General features: G+C 38.9%; 1 protein-coding gene across 1 annotated transcript in view; it reads right to left on the reverse strand.

Moving 5' to 3' along the window:
* Positions 1-16070, reverse strand: part of LOC103505860 — a 47679-nt gene that overhangs the window by 12057 nt on the left and 19552 nt on the right. Inside the window, exon 4 of the mRNA XM_026821078.1 lies at positions 3360-3436. Within this exon, the coding sequence (XP_026676879.1) occupies positions 3360-3436 (77 nt within the window). The remainder of the gene's footprint in view (positions 1-3359; positions 3437-16070) is intronic.

A 16070-nucleotide genomic window follows, 5' to 3' on the forward strand; every position in this document is an offset into this window, starting at 1 on the left:
CTCAACCAGTACTATCAGTGATTTAGACTGAGTTTCGATTGCGTTTGGGAGAGTTTTAATGTTCTTAATTGAGGGGCCAAGAGGTAAAACGGACTAGCCCACACTGACTTCTTTTTAAGATAATTGGAGTCAAAGTCTAGGAGCGGCACTTGAGTGTTGTGGGTTAGCCCACCTTACCATCTTCATAACTTTGTAACTACAGCTGTCTCTCTTCCGCTCCTTCTCCTCTCTTTCTCTCCTCTCTCCTCTCCTCTTCTCTCTTCCCCTCTTTCTCTCTCTCTCCTCTTCTCTCTTCCCCTTCCCCTCTTTCACTCTCTCTCTCTGACTACAAGTTTCCCAACTACTGTCCCTTTAGCTATACCTTATGAGGAACTATACAATAATGTCCTAGGCAAAGCATGAACTTACCCTCAACCAGTACTATCAGTGATTTAGACTGAGTTTCGATTGCGTTTGGTAGAGTTTTGGTGTTCTTAATTGAGGGGCTAAGAGGTAAAACGGACTAACCCACACTGACTTCTTTTTAAGATAATTGGAGTCAAAGTCTAGGATTGGCACTTGAGTGTTGTGGGTTAGCCCACCTTACCATCTTCATAACTTTGTAACTACAGCTGATATCGTTATAATATTCATCTACCAGCAGATAGAGGGCGTTTCGGTCTGTGGGTTAGTCCAAAAAACTGAAAAAATCCAAAAATGTGGGTTAGTCCGGTTTACCTCTTGGCCCCTCAAAAAGTTTTGGTGATCAAATGGTCACCCATTAGTTCAGTATGCGCTGCTAGCTATTTCTGGGTGCACTCAGTCGCGCAACAATGAGAGAGCTGGTTGAAGTCCCAGCGTTAATTAAAAGCTATGTGGCAGGTGTAATGAAATCTCTAATGACCTTGGTAATATTGTCCTTGTCATGTCCTTTAGAAACGGAACCGATTCTGATGGCACGCCATCTTGGATTTCCTGTGGTTTAGTAAAGGCGCACAAAATTTCAATCTTGAGTGTTGCTGAAAAACATCCTCAACAGTTAAAGGGACACTAAGAAACAGCCTTGTTTATGAAAACAGAGAATGGGTAGGTCAGTATACGTATCACAGGCTTGTACAGGACGGAGTGTGAAGATTTCTCACAAGACTTGATACAAACACTGAAATGAAAAGTGATAGCACAATTTTATCAAAAATTGAATGTCTAAAGCAGGAAACTGCCCCTCAATTATGTAGGTTTCTAATTTCTACCTATTTACGTAGTAATTCTTACTTACGTCGAACAACAGCTTTTAAAGAATTGTCGAACATCAAGAATGTCTTCAAAATAATGTTTTCAGGTAGAGCGAAACCAGCTAGACGTCTCGTTTCAAATATCTCAATATCGAAGTGTGATAGCAGATTTGAGAAACGAAATCTTAATTAACTTAAATTACCATAAACAAATACAAAGTAATACTTTTTTTACAATACTGCCGAGTTTTTTTCTGTTCCTTTTAGTAAATTTGAAACTTTTTTTAATTAAAAAAAGGGGGAAAGTTTTTAAATTGTGTTGGAGAAAAGGGTAGATGGGGTCTAGACGAAGATTTTTACTTTTTCAACATACTGGTCTTGAAACCTCTCTAACAAACATGGTACCTCTGTGTATTTTTTATGCAATTTAATTTTTAGAACTCTGAAAGTTAAGGGTGTCCCACTAGAATCCAACTTTGCTGGAATGGAAAATGTGTATATATCTATATCTATAAGACCATTGAAAAACGAACATGGAAAAAGGAAGAGTGGGAGAGAGAGAGAGAAGGAGAAAGAGAGTGAGAGGTAAAGAATATTGATATGTAGATAGAAAAGTCCTTTATCAGGGCGGGTATATAAACGAGAGAGAGAGAGAGAGAGAGAGAGAGAGAGAGAGAGAAGGAGAAAGAGAGTGAGAGGTAAAGAATATTGATATGTAGATAGAAAAGTCCTTTATCAGGGCGGGTATATAAAATGTTACATATTATTCGTGTGCTTCCGCCTACGAAGGATATAAAAGGTGAAACAAAGTTTCAACAAACTTTGCCATTGAATGTTTTGCAAAGGTGAAAGTCCAAACCCCAGAGGGATATAGACAGGTTATTTTAACTCATGTGCCTTTAATAAAGTTAGTCTGCTGGGACTTGATTCAGGAATATTATTCGGATTTTCGCAAACTTGTTTGCCTCAGGTTGTTTGACACCTTGAGTTAGGGTATTCTGAAAATAAGTTCATAGACGGTTATGATAAATTATATCACACAGACCTATTCAACTTGCTAAAGGTGGTTCACAAGGACCGTGAATAGGAATCAATCACATTGGTGTCATTGGTTATTCTGGACGCGAAAAATAAGTAAGAAATACTTAACTATCACAAATAACACTGTAAGACAGAATAGAGATATCATTTTAGTACCTCAGACCAGCCAATCACTATAAGGTAGACCTGACAGATACACCTGGTCAGGTCCGCCTGTTAGGTCTACCTGATAGTGAGTGGCTGGCCTTAGAAACTGTAGATTCTAGCAATCACATTTGATATGGTATCAGTTGGCACCAGCTAAAAGACTCTACTGAGTTGTACATAGTAACTTACCTGTACACTATCACTTTACCTGTATAAAGGTACATAACACTTCTACAACAATCAGAACCTATTGAATTTATATGTACATATATTAAGGATGTGGAAGAATGTGTTGATTTGGGTGTCGGATGGACCTAGATCTGTCAGAACTCCGGAACGTTTGTGGTGGAAAAAAACCTTCCGACTTCTATGTCTCCCAAACGGTCTGAAGTACTCTGAAGACTGAAGTCGGAAGCCACACATGTTCTTATAAAGGTGGTTTTGTTCCCGAAATCCTTCCAATTCCAGGAATTTCTGTAAGTTTACTTCAAACACTTCAGCTCGTACCTAGAGTTAAACCTACATCAGAAATATTTGCGAGAAAACTCAACAGCGAGAGGGACGTCAACACTTTTGAACTTTTGATAAAGAATAGCCTAAATAAGAGGCCGAATAGCGGCCGAACCATACATTTCACGACCTTGGGCCCGAGGAGACTTTTGATCTACATTTTATAAGGAACCTTTCTGCACAGTTCGAACGTCTTGGAGCAAGAACTAAAGTCCAGAGAAAAGTGAACAAAAGTTTTGTGAACAGCGGCCGAACCGTACATTTCTCGACCTTTGGTCCGGGGAGACTTTTGATCTACATTTTATAAAGAACCTTTCTGCAAAGTTTGGGCGACTTTGAACGAAAACTAAAGTCCCGAGAGACATTTACGCTCGAGGAGTGAGAAGTCCTTTCAAGAATGGTTTCCAACTTACCGTGCGAGCCACTATGGAAGGATGCTGGAATGGTGACTTTACGTTGTGCGTTCTCTAGGAATGCATCACTGAGTACTGACGCAAAGATGATGAGGCCTACTGCCAGCGAGAATCCTGCAATATAAGAGATGGATGGATAGTCGAGAGTTGTCTGTATACAACTCTCGTAAGAGATGGAAGTCGAGAGTTGTCTGTATACAACTCTCGTACAGAGACAGAACATTTTGGAGAGGTCTCGTAAATCGACCTGGTTGAAAAACGACTATGGTTTTGTTGATAATGATGACCTAATACACAATGTCGATGTCAGCTAGAACTGTCTAGTCCCCAAGGACCCCAAGACCTGTTGGTTTGAGCAGAACTATTCCATAGAATAAAATATACCTTGCTGAATTTGCAAGTAAATGAAAAGTCCCTTTACTATTGCAAGATAAACAAGGAACTTGTAATAATTATATTTGATGCTGGTCTGTCTCTTCTCTCCCTCCCTCTCTTTCTGTCGATGTTTCACTTATTCCTGGTTGTTTCCTGCTTTCAGAAGTTTCCTCGCATTTTTTCCGTACTTTCCTTCCATCCATCTCTCTCTCTCTCTCTCTCTCTCTCTCTCCTTCTCTCTTTATTATTCTTTTCCTCTTCCTATCCAATATATTTATCTCATTTCCTGTTTGCATTTTTCTCACTCACTCAATCTGTCACTCTGCTCTCCTCTCCCTCAAGATGGTCTCATAATGCAATCCAGATATAAACGACAGAGTAGGAACATTGTATTTTATCATGCCCTCTCTGTGTGCTCAGAAGCAACACAGAGGTGATTTTTTTTTCTTTTTTTTTAGCTAAATCCCCTTTAAGGGTGAGCTATTCATTTCTAACGCAAGTCACAACTTTGGGTCGGGGTTGTGTTTTTTTGGGTCTTTTGGGTCACTAAGAATCTACTCGCTATGAAAACCACACTTGGCTACCACTCTTTTCGTACCTTAATAATCTTAATATGTTATGACTTATGACGTTAAGGGGAGATTTATGTAAAGTGTTAAACAGAACAATAAATACCGAGAAGGGATCGGGAAATAAGAGAGTATACCAAGAGGGAGTGAGTGAGAGAGAGAGAGAGAATATCAAGACGGAGAGAGAGAGAGAGAGAGAGCGATTATAAAGAAGACGCTGAAGACATCCAGGTAAATAATATAATAGAGAGAGAAAGAGAGAAGAAGACGAATAAGAAGAAGTGGAAGAAGAAAAGGAGTGGATAGAAAAAAAATGCGATGTAAAGAAAGAGAGAGGGAGGGAGGGGGAGAAAAAGAGGAGTGGACAAAAAAGGGTATAAGGACAGAGAGGGAGGGAGACTAGAAAGAAGAAAGAAAATGAAATGGTTACAGATTTCCCTTGGGGATATTTGTTGCTCAATTCCTTCCCACTTTCCCCTTTAATATTCAACTCTATACGGCGACTCTATTTAGATTTTTCCTGACGGGAAAAATGGATAACACGGAATCAATAGGGAGTGAGGTTCAAAGGCGTCCTCTTCCATTTAACCTATGACAAGGACTCATTTTTCCGTAACATTGCGGGATGTGCAATGCAAAATGCTAGGGGCTTGATCGTGACACAAATTTGTATGAGTGCCTGGTATTTATTTTAAGTATGCAATACGCACAAGAGGAAACACTACAACACTAGAGATTGAGAGAGAGACTTGCCAGTATAGTATAGTGTAGTAGGTATAAGTAAGCACTGCCTGTTTAGCTTGGAGGGTAGCACGCCTGCCTGCTAGGCGCTAGGGCGCGGCTTCGATTCCCGCTCGAGACGAACATTTTCTATACAGACAAGGTTCGTTCTCGAAAAGGCTGGACAAGGTTCGTTTTATATAGACAAGGTTCGTTCTCTTTCTTCTTACTTCTTATCTCTTCGATTTCGTGCATTTCTCTTTCGTGCATTTCGTGCAGACCTTCGCTGTGCATTTCTCTCTCAGACCTTTTGGAAACATTTTGAGGTGTATTTTCCAGTGATCAGTTTTCCGAAATTAAATACACCTTCTGTAGTCCCACTCTCCAGCACTGGTCTACAGTGTTCTGTTTTAACGATGTTTTCATTTATTTCATTTTATTCTCGTTTTGTTTTCCCGATCGAGAAACCATTGTGTTTTATTTATTGTTATGTTTCTCTCATCTTTCTCCTTTTCCTTCTCCTCTCTCTTATCTAGTTTTCTATTTTTTTTCCCAACATTCATTTTCTTCAAACTCTCCAATCGAATTAATTTTTTCTGCACTTATTTTTCTCCTCTTCCTTCTTCTTTCCCTTCTTCTTCTTGGGTTTTTGTTTCCGTTTGTTCTCAATAAAGAAAATGTAGTTGCTCGAAGAAAAACAAGAAACTCATAACATTACACTTTAGAAACAAAGGAAGAGTTCAAGAGGTCTCTGGATGGCCAGACAAAGATTGCATCTTAGATAGAAGATAGCTTGCCTTGTAAGTGTTAGTTTGCGTGTTCGATTCCCGCCCGACGAACATTATTCGAAAGAGATGAAGTTCGTTCCTGGAAAGGCTGGCTATCTCCTATCCGGCCCTCCCTCTCGTCAATTTGGGGATGATAAGACCTAAATTCCTTCTTTTAACTTCAAGCTAGTATTCCCTCCATTTTCCTCTTACCTCTTTTCCTTGTCTCTCTCTCTCTCTTCAGTCTAACGTCCACTCTAAAATCTAAAATGTTCTTCTTTTCCTCCTCCTCCTCCTTCTTTTACTATGTCTTTCTCACTCAAGTGTGGTCGACATTTTTGATCAACCTCTTCCATGCGCCTCGATTTTGGGCTTGGCTGATTTCCAAACGTCCCCTCTGTTCCCTCTGAAATAATGGAAAAAAACCTGGACCTCACTTCGTTCGTTCAATGACTTCAATGGCATATTTGTAGACACAAGTACATACACGCCACCCTGTAGGCACAAGTACACGTTTCCACTTGGTTAAGTCTAATCACGTCCCATCTGGCCTTTCTATTTGCGTTTCCTTCGCTATCTTCGCTGACATTATGCATATTTAGCCTTTGACTCTAAGCAATATTTAAGGAGGCACTTTAGAGAACTACATGGTAGGAAATTTTCATAGGGGAATGTTTACGTGTGAAAAAATTGGGGCGTGAGAGCGTTTAGGGGGGGGGGGGGGGGGGGGGGTTTGGGGGGGGGGGAGGGGGGGTGACGAAAACCGTTTCAAGTAGACCGTCATCGAGATGATGGCCGTTATTTCCGACATGATAAACGACACCGTCGCCACATAGAAAGACCATCCGTATTTGTAGTCGTAGAGCAAGGTACTTTGTGACTGAGAGTGAGAGTTCGAGTCCAGCCCTCCGCCGTGATTTGAATAGAGATTCTTTGTCGTCTGAAGGGAGTTTCCTGGAAAAATAAGGAATTTAGTTAATTGACTATTGAAGAGCTTACTGACAGATTCTGAGGTGACTTTGTTTCACCTTGAAAAAAGAAGACAAGTAAGTTTTAGTCACCAAAAACTTTACATGTCCTTTCATTTATGCTGGAGTTTACCAACTCGGGATTGAGATGAAACGAGGATTTCCCTATACTTAATAGCCAGGTCAACCTCGGAAAAGCGTACGTAGGCATAAGTTTTTAACCGCATCTTTTCGCTCTACCCGTATGTTTTATTTCTCTACCCTCATGTTTATTCATCATGCAAAGTACTTTACATTTCGCGATGTAACTATCAGGTACGGCTGAAAAGTCCGTCTGTCAGGTCTACCTGATAGTGAGTGGCTGGCCTTAGCGAATAGGTAAGTTGTATTTTCCTTTCGGAAACGAAACCGATTCCGATGGCACGCCATCTTGGATTTCCTGTGGTTTAGTAAAGGCGCACAAAATTGCAATCTTGAGTGTTGCTGAAAAACATCCTCAACAGTTATAAAGGGACACTAAGAAACAGCCTTGTTTATGAAAACAGAGAATGGGTAGGTAAGTTAAGTAGGTAGATAAGTAGACCTAGATATTGTATTAAATTTTATAAAATGAAAAATATGAAATTCTCAGTATTTTTCTTTTCTTACAAAGCGGAAAAAGCAGACCTAGATATTGTATTAAATTTTATAAAATGAAAAATATGAAATTCTCAGTATTTTTCTTTTCTTACAAAGCGGAAAAAGCATTCACAAGTTAATACCCTCCGTTGGAAAGATTGTTGCACAGTTATTTCTTGAAGAACAAAATGCCTACAGCTTTGCCTACCCTGTTAGAGAAAATGTACAAAGATATCAGAGAGGGACTTGTGTCTTTTCCTCTTTTCTCACGGTAGTAGGCACCTAGGATATGCACCTACGATATTACTTTGAATTGATTGCACAGTTTTTTCTTGAAGAACAAAATGCCTACAGCTTTGTCTACCCTATTAGAGAAAATGTACAAATATATCAGAGGGACTTGAGTCTTTTCCTCTTTTCTCACGGTAGTAGGCACCTAGGATATGCACCTAGGATATTACTTTGAATTGAAATAGTTTACTTTATTTTTCAACAATTATATAAGTTAGTATACAATAATATTATACCTAGTCCTCCCTTTGATTCCGTTTGGGACATCAAGTGCTTGTATAGAGTGGAAATCCAACAAGTAGAAATCCAAGTACTGAATAAAGAACAACTATTAAATCCCATATCCCCATATACCACATTTCCAATTAATCGCGTCAGTAATTGACCACTTCCAATCATTCATAAATAATTGTCCGCCCTAGATTTATAATTCTAGACCACTTTGAACAGATGATGAATGGTAGAGAGACTAAAGAGAGGATACAAAGTGTGGAAACCGCAATAAAATAGTTTACTTTATTTTTTAACAATATTATATAAGTTAGTATACAATAATATTATACCTAGTCCTCCCTTTGATTTCGTTTGGGACATCAAGTGCTTGTATAGAGTGGAAATCCAACAAGTAGAAATACAAGTACTGAATTAATTAGAACAACTATTAAATCCCATATCCCCATATGCCACATTTCCAATTAATCGCGTCAGTAATTGACCACTTCCAATTATTCGTCAATAATTGTCCGACCTAGATTTATAATTCTAGACCACTTTGAACAGATGATGAATGGTAGAGAGACTAAAGAGAGGATACAAAGTGTGGAAACCGCAATAATAAACTTGAAGGGTGTGAATAATGAACGCTGCAGAAAGATATAGGGTAGCTTATTTCAAATTTAATTCAAAAATGAATTGAGAAAGGTGTGAAGGAAAAAAAAAAAAAAATGAAAATGAAATTAAGGTTGGTAAAGGAATATAAATAGAAATTGAAAACGTGAGAGAACAAAGAAAATGGATGGGAAGAGAGCTCCACATTGCTTTCTCAATAAGAAAACACGTTAACAACACACCCGAAGTATCAGTGAGGTTAAGCAACGTCGTATGTGGTTGGTATCTGGATCGTCTGGGATATTCCGTGCTGGTGGTTATTTCGGATGGTCTTAGCCTGGTGAGGACAATGAGGAATTGGTTGAAATACCAACAAAAAGACAAGGTGGCTTAAAGTCTCACCTAGTGTGGTTCGTATCTGGATCGTCTGTGTTATTTCGTGCTGCTGGTTATTTGGGATGGTCTTAGCCACGTAAGGACAATGAGGAACTGATAAAAATACCATCAAATAATAAAGTGGCTTAAAGTATCAGCTGACTTTAGTAGTTGACTGGGTTTGTCCCCCACATAATGAATTTAACACAAGAGGAGTAGAAGAAAATTGAAGCCTCCTGATTGAAAGGGTTTGTCCCCCACATAATGAATTTAACACAAGAGGAGTAGAAGAAAATTGAAGCCTCCTGATTTTCAAGTGGTAAGTCTTTGTTGCATCTGGCAAAAATTTCTTTCGTGTGGCAAAGAATTTGAAATCCCAGACAGCAATGCTCCCCACGAACTATCTATTGGTGAAGCAGAAAAGTGCCTATAAAAAATAACATTCAATAAATTAGAAGAGAGGGAAAAAAAGTGGTGAGATTTATATTTTCTACAAAAAATTACAGAGCAGGTAATTCATGTGTAAAAGTGTAAATAATTTTCATTTTTATTGTTTGCGTTTTTGTACACAAATCAGAAGGAGAAATCCTCCCTGGATGAGAGAAATTATTTAACTTCTTTTACAAATTCATTCTGAGTCCTGCTACTGAGATCTTTAGTCCTGCTGCGAAGATCTTTCGCTGCCTACTTTCCTAGATAAGAAATGTCTGGAATTTGTATGAACGCCTGGTATTTCAATTAACTATGCAATGTGCGTAGCACAAAACTACTCATTGAATGTGCTATGGCTGGGTCACTACTAAAGTTAGGTGAGACTTTAAGCCACCTTGTCTTTTTGTTGGTATTTCAACCAATTCCTCATTGTCCTCACCAGGCTAAGACCATCAGTGGTGAGAAAGAAACTCGAGAAGAATGATGAAAAGAGAGGAGAGAAAAATGTGGAAGAGAAATAATAAATTTTATCAAAGAGAGAAGAAAATTAAAACAAAGAGGAAGGTGGAAAGGTCGATGAGTGGGACTGATGGATTTTCAAAATACAGGGTGGTACCAATGCATTTGAGGAATTGTCAGATTTGAAACCCTGTAATGACCTTAGTAATTGGTAGCGAAAAAGAAGAAGAAAAAGAGGAATAAGAAGAAGAGAAGGAAGAGGAACAAGAGGAGGAGGAAGAAGAAGAGAAGAAGAAAAGGAATAAGAAGAAAAGAAGTCGAACAAGAAGATGATGACGAAGAAAAAGGATGTGCAACAAAGTCGTAATTAACTGTTGTTTTCAGCAATCCAAAAACAATCGAAGTACGTGGTGAGAAAGAAACTGGAGAAGAACGATGAGATGGAGATGAGAATTGGAAGGGAGAAAAATGTGGAAGAGAAATAATAAATTTTATCAAAGAGAGAAGAAAATTAAAACAAAGAGGAAGGTGGAAAGGTCGATGAGTGGGAGAAAAAAGAGAGAGAGGGAGAGAGTAAGAAGGAAGAAAACGGGGAGAAGAATTGTAAGAAAGAAAAAAGGAAGGGAATTAGGAGGAGTAAGAATAAGAAAGGGGAGGAGAGGAGAAGAAAACAAAGGTTTCTTTTAAATGAAACGCATGTGTTTGACATCCCATATCCGTCGTTCAATAATGAGAAAACACTAAAGGCATATAACATCGCTAGAAGGTGGAGGTTCACAAAACAGTAAAGTTACCCATCAACTTTTTTTTTTTTTTTTCTCATCTTTAAATTAATTTCTATCAAATAAAATAGAATATAGGTATATTTAATTTGAAGCTTCAGCAAAGATGATTTCACTTTCTCTTAAATTGCGACTCTGTTTTTGTTTGTTACGCGATAATCTTCGAACGGATAACCTCTATTTGGATGAAATCTGGTAAACATGTTCAAAACATTAAAGTCAATAATTTTCTGATTAGATCTTGGCCCTTGGATCCCATAGGATATTATTGAGCCTCGGGGGACGTAAAGAAAGTGAATAGTCCCATACATACACTTCCGTGATGGGCTTTTAAGGTGTCTAAGTGCATTCTACAAATTCTCTAAACTCCCAGTGGAATGTTAACATTTACCATAATGCTCCGAAGGAGGCCAACTAAGTGAACTAAGTACTTTGGACTCTTCTGAGGTTCAGGGTTGCCACAGTTTGAGACATACTTCTAAAATGCCTTCAAGTCTGAAGACATTACCTACAAGTAGTTATCCAGACAAGGAAATGAGTATTGAATATGTGAGAGGAGGGGGAAGAGGAGGAGGGAGGAGTATGAGGGGAAAAGGGGAAGTTAGTGGAATTGGAAAGAGAGGAGATAGAGAAGAGAGGGAGTGGATATGAGGGGAGGGAGAAGGAGAGGAGAGAGGGAGTGGAGAACGGATGAGGAAAGGGAAATAAAGTTGAGGGAAAGAGGTTGAAGGGAAATTAGACAGAGGAGTGGGACGGAATGACGAGGTATAAGAGGGAAAAGGAAGGAAAAGAGGAAGTTAGTGGAATCGGAAAGAGAGGAGATAGAGAAGAGAGGGAGTGGATATGAGGGGAGGGAGAAGGAGAAGAAAGAGGGGGTGGAGAACGGATGATGAAAGGGAAATAAAGTTGAGGGAAAGAGGTTGAAGGGAAATTAGACAGAGGAGTGGGACGGAATGACGAGGTATAAGAGGGAAAAGGAGGTGAAGGAAAGAAGGAAGCGTAGGGGAAAAAAGAGGTGGAGGAGAGAATGAAATGGCGAAAAGGAGGGAAAATAATGTGGAGGGGAGTTGTAGGGGAAAAGGAAATGGAGAAGGAGGTACAAGAGGGAAATGGGAGCTTAGAAACGGAAATGGCAGGAGGGAGAAAAACATTTCAAAACAAATGTGACAGACCATTAGGAGTGGAAAACAATTTGCCTCCCGCTTTCCATTCAGATCCGAAAGCGATAAAATCGAGCGCAGATAATAAACCGACTAGTGGCGAAGAGCCATCAGTGGTAAGCCTACATAGCTTTTTACTCAAAAGGTCCGCAGGTTCCCTTCAATTCCATACCATGAACTAAAAAAAAAAACTTTTTGAACTCAGGGGACCCTAAAACGGATATTTTCACACATTTCTCGATTTTGAATATTGGGACTGATTGATACTTCCTCATTACGTAGGGACGTAACAAGGCCAACAATTACCCAACCTAAAATGCTATTAAGGATATTTGTGATAGAAAGTATAAATCTACATCTACAATTCTACATAGATGAACTGTTCCTTGTGGGTGTAAATCACAATAAGGATTCCGGATACTGTACTCTCCAGCTAAAGATTTCGAACTGAAAGGAGATGAAGTTGAAGACATGAGAGTACTAGAGAAGGGAGGAGAAGTTAACCAGGAGCTTATGGAGGTGTAAGGCCAAACCCCAAGTAGAGAAAACGTGCCATGAAAGAAGAAAAGAACAGACTCCCATAAAGGTACCAAAGTACCAACCTAAGCGTATTATACTTTGAATGAATTAAGGTTAAATACACGTATGTAATGATTATTTATGTATTTTCAAAACTGAGAAGATTTAAAAGCTCTTGGAGCTTTGACTATTAAGAGTTCTTCTCTAGATAATATTTCAGTAAAAGAACGCATTAAGCATATTAACGAGTGAAAAATATTTCAAAGATTATGCTTGAAGTTACAAACTTTCAGCACACATAATTTTGTAAGAAATTTAAAATTTATTTTACACTTTATGAGGCGGATTTTTAGATAGGACAGGCTTTTCTATTTTAGATACGACATTATGGCAAACATACTTGTTTGTGGGCACTTCACCAGTTTTCAATACTCGTATAACTGAGAATCATCAGGCTTGTCATTATAAGCGTAGACGCGCGACTTTTAGTAGCGCGTAGACAAGAGATTTCGCCTGAAATTCAAACTTATGAAAATTATACAAACCTCTCAGGCTGGAGTCGCGCCACATAGGTCTTCTAAGCTCTGAGAGGTCTATCATTTTCATAGGTTTGAATTTCAATTTTCAGTCACGTCGCGCGACGCTACCAAGAGTCGCGCGTCTACGCTTCCAATGTGAGACAAGCCTTACCACTGTCTATGGCCTCTATGGTCCGTTATTTGGTGTGCTCGTCTTACGTCGACAGTAACCACAAAAATATTAATCAAAAACTTTTAAAAAAGCTCATAAAGAATATATTTTTTCTTTCAACTTTTAGCGCTGTATTGTGTGCACCATCCTCTTCAGTATTTTTTCTTCCATCCTTCAAATAAGGCATTAATTTTTCCTCCGAAATTTCACCACCTAGCGAAAATTACAGAATACATAGACCACAATCATACGAGTAAAATGACTTGTGCTGAATCTTTTTGGGCCATTTCACGGGTAGGTATGTGGACTGATGGCTTGAAAAATTCCACAAAGAATTTTACGCCTGGGGAAATAAAACTATTATTTTAATAAGAAAAGTCAAATTTCTAAAGAAGGGGAGAAAGAAAAGGAAAAAAAATAAGAAAAACTGATAAGTAGTGTCATACCTTAGTGAAGAAAAAAAGAGAAAGAGGGGGAGAGACATAGGGTAAGAGAGAGAAGGAGAATAAGATGGAGGGGAAAGAAACGAAGAGTGTGAGGAAAAAGGGAGAAGGATAGAAAGAGAAAGGAAGATCGAGGTGTGTAAGGACTGATGGCTTCAATGAATAAGATGAAGGTTACTGAAAGTAACCTTGTAATAGATGGGTATGTTCCAAAAAATGCCTTTGACGAGTTTGACGTTAAAAGTCGTGCCAAGGGACGGGAGAGGTCAAGTCATAAGTTCAGTTTTATATAGCTTACATGTTGTGACGTCATCGTCATAAGTAACGTGTAATAATGTGTATGCTCGCAACTTTTTCACCAATATTTCAACCCCGAGCGGTAAACTAATTTTTCCTCCGAAATTTCACCACCAATCTAGTGAAAATTACAGAATACATAGACCACACTCATACGAGTAAGATGCCTTGTGCTGAATCTTTTTGGGCCTTTTTACGGGCAGGTATGTGGATTGATGGCTTCAATGAATAAGATGAAGGTTACTGAAAGTAACTATGTAATAGATGGTTATGTTGCAAAAAATGCCTTTGACGAGTTTGACATTAAAAGTCGTGCCAAGGGACGGGAGAGGTCAAGTCATAAGTTCAGTTTTATATAGCTAACATGTTGTGACGTCATCGTCATAAGTAACGTGTAATAATGTGTATGCTCGCAACTTTTTCACCAATATTTCAACCCCGAGCGGTAAAAGCATCGTAAAGAAAACTTCGCAATGTTGATGTTATGTGGTGCTCTCATGGATTTTTTTACGCTCTTCATTTTCTCCTGTTTCTTCTTCTTATTTTCCTTCTACTTTTTCTTGGTCTTATTCTAATACTTCTTAGTATTCTTTTTCTTCGTCTTCTTGCTCTTCCTATGCTTCTTCATCTTCTTCCTCTTTTTCTTCTTCTTCTCCTCCTTCGCCTTCCTCCTCTTCTTCTTCTTCCTTTTCCTCTCCTAATACTTCTCATGCTCCTACTTCTTCTTCTCCTCCACCTCCATCCCCTCCTTATTCTTTTTTCCTCCTCCTCTCCTCCTTCTTCTTGTCTTTTTTCTCCTCCTTCTTATGCTCCTTCTTTTTTCTTTTTTAACACCACATTCAGTTTTTTTCGAAGAAAAAAATAAAGAAATGGGTAACATCATCATTGTATCGAGAATTGGTTTCCCATTTTAACCTAAGACGCAGCTCGTAGTAGAGATGAGTTCAGTAAAATACATTAAAACGAGGTGTTTTGCAAAATTATAATGCACATATTTTCTCGGATTCCTGTGGACAGGAAAAAGGGATTCCTTATTTTCAGTTCGAAATCTTTAGCTGGAGAGTACAGTATCCGGAATCCTTATTGTGATTTACACCCACAAGGAACAGTTCATCTACCTATGTAGATGTAGATTTATACTTTCTATTACAAATATCCTTAATAGCGTCCCTACGTAATGAGGAAGTATCAATCAGTCCCAATATTCAAAATCGAGAAATGTGTGAAAATATCCGTTTTAGGGTCCCCTGAGTCCAAAAAAGTTTTTTTTTTTTTAGTTCATGGTATGGATTTGAAGGGAACCTGCGGACCTTTTGAGTAAAAAGCTATGTAGGCTTACCACTGATGGCTCTTCGCCACTAGTCGGTTTATTGTCTGCGCTCGATTTTATCGCTTTCGGATCTGAATGGAAAGCGGGAGGCAAATTGTTTTCCACTCCTAATGGTCTGTCACATTTGTTTTGAAATGTTTTTCTCCCTCCCGCCATTTCCGCTTTTTAGCTCCCTCTTGTACCTCCTTCTCCATTTCCTTTTCCCCCACAACTCCCCTCCACATCATTTTCCCTCCTTTTCACCATTTCATTCCCTCCTCCACCTCTTTTTTCCCCTCCGCTTCCTTCTTTCCTTCACCTCCTTTTCCCTCTTATACCTCGTCATTCCGTCCCACTCCTCTGTCTAATTTCCCTTCAACCTCTTTCCCTCAACTTTATTTCCCTTTCCTCATCCGTTCTCCACTCCCTCTCTCCTCTCCTTCTCCCTCCCCTCATATCCACTCCCTCTCTTCTCTATCTCCTCTCTTTCCAATTCCACTAACTTCCCCTTTTCCCCTCATACTCCTCCCTCCTCCTCTTCCCCCTCCTCTCACATATTCAATACTCATTTCCTTGTCTGGATAACTACTTGTAGGTAATGTCTTCAGACTTGAAGGCATTTTAGAAGTATGTCTCAAACTGTGGCAACCCCGAACCTCAGAAGAGTCCAAAGTACTTAGTTGGCCTCCTTGGGAGATGTTAACATTCCACTGGGAGTTTAGAGAATTTGTAGAATGCACTTAGACACCGTAAAAGCCCATCACTTCCGTGATGGCTTAATGTTAAGGTTTGGGACTATTCACTTTCTTTACGTCCCCCGAGGCTCAATAATATCCTATGGGACCCAAGGGCCAAGATCTCATCAGAAAATTATTGCCTTTAATGTTTTGAACATGTTTACCAGATTTCATCCAAATAGAGGTTATCCGTTCGAAGATTATCGCGTAACAAACAAAAACAGAGTCGCAATTTAAGAGAAAGTGAAATCATCTTTGCTGAAGCTTCAAATTAAATATACCTATATTCTATTTTATTTGATAGAAATTAATTTAAAGATGAGAAAAAAAAAAAAAAAGTTGATGGGTAACTTTACTGTTTTGTGAACCTCCACCTTCTAGCGATGTTATATGCCTTTAGTGTTTTCTC

This window comes from Diaphorina citri, unplaced genomic scaffold (genome assembly GCF_000475195.1).
Source record: "Diaphorina citri unplaced genomic scaffold, Diaci psyllid genome assembly version 1.1 scaffold200, whole genome shotgun sequence".
NCBI classification, from domain to species: Eukaryota; Metazoa; Arthropoda; class Insecta; order Hemiptera; family Psyllidae; genus Diaphorina; species Diaphorina citri.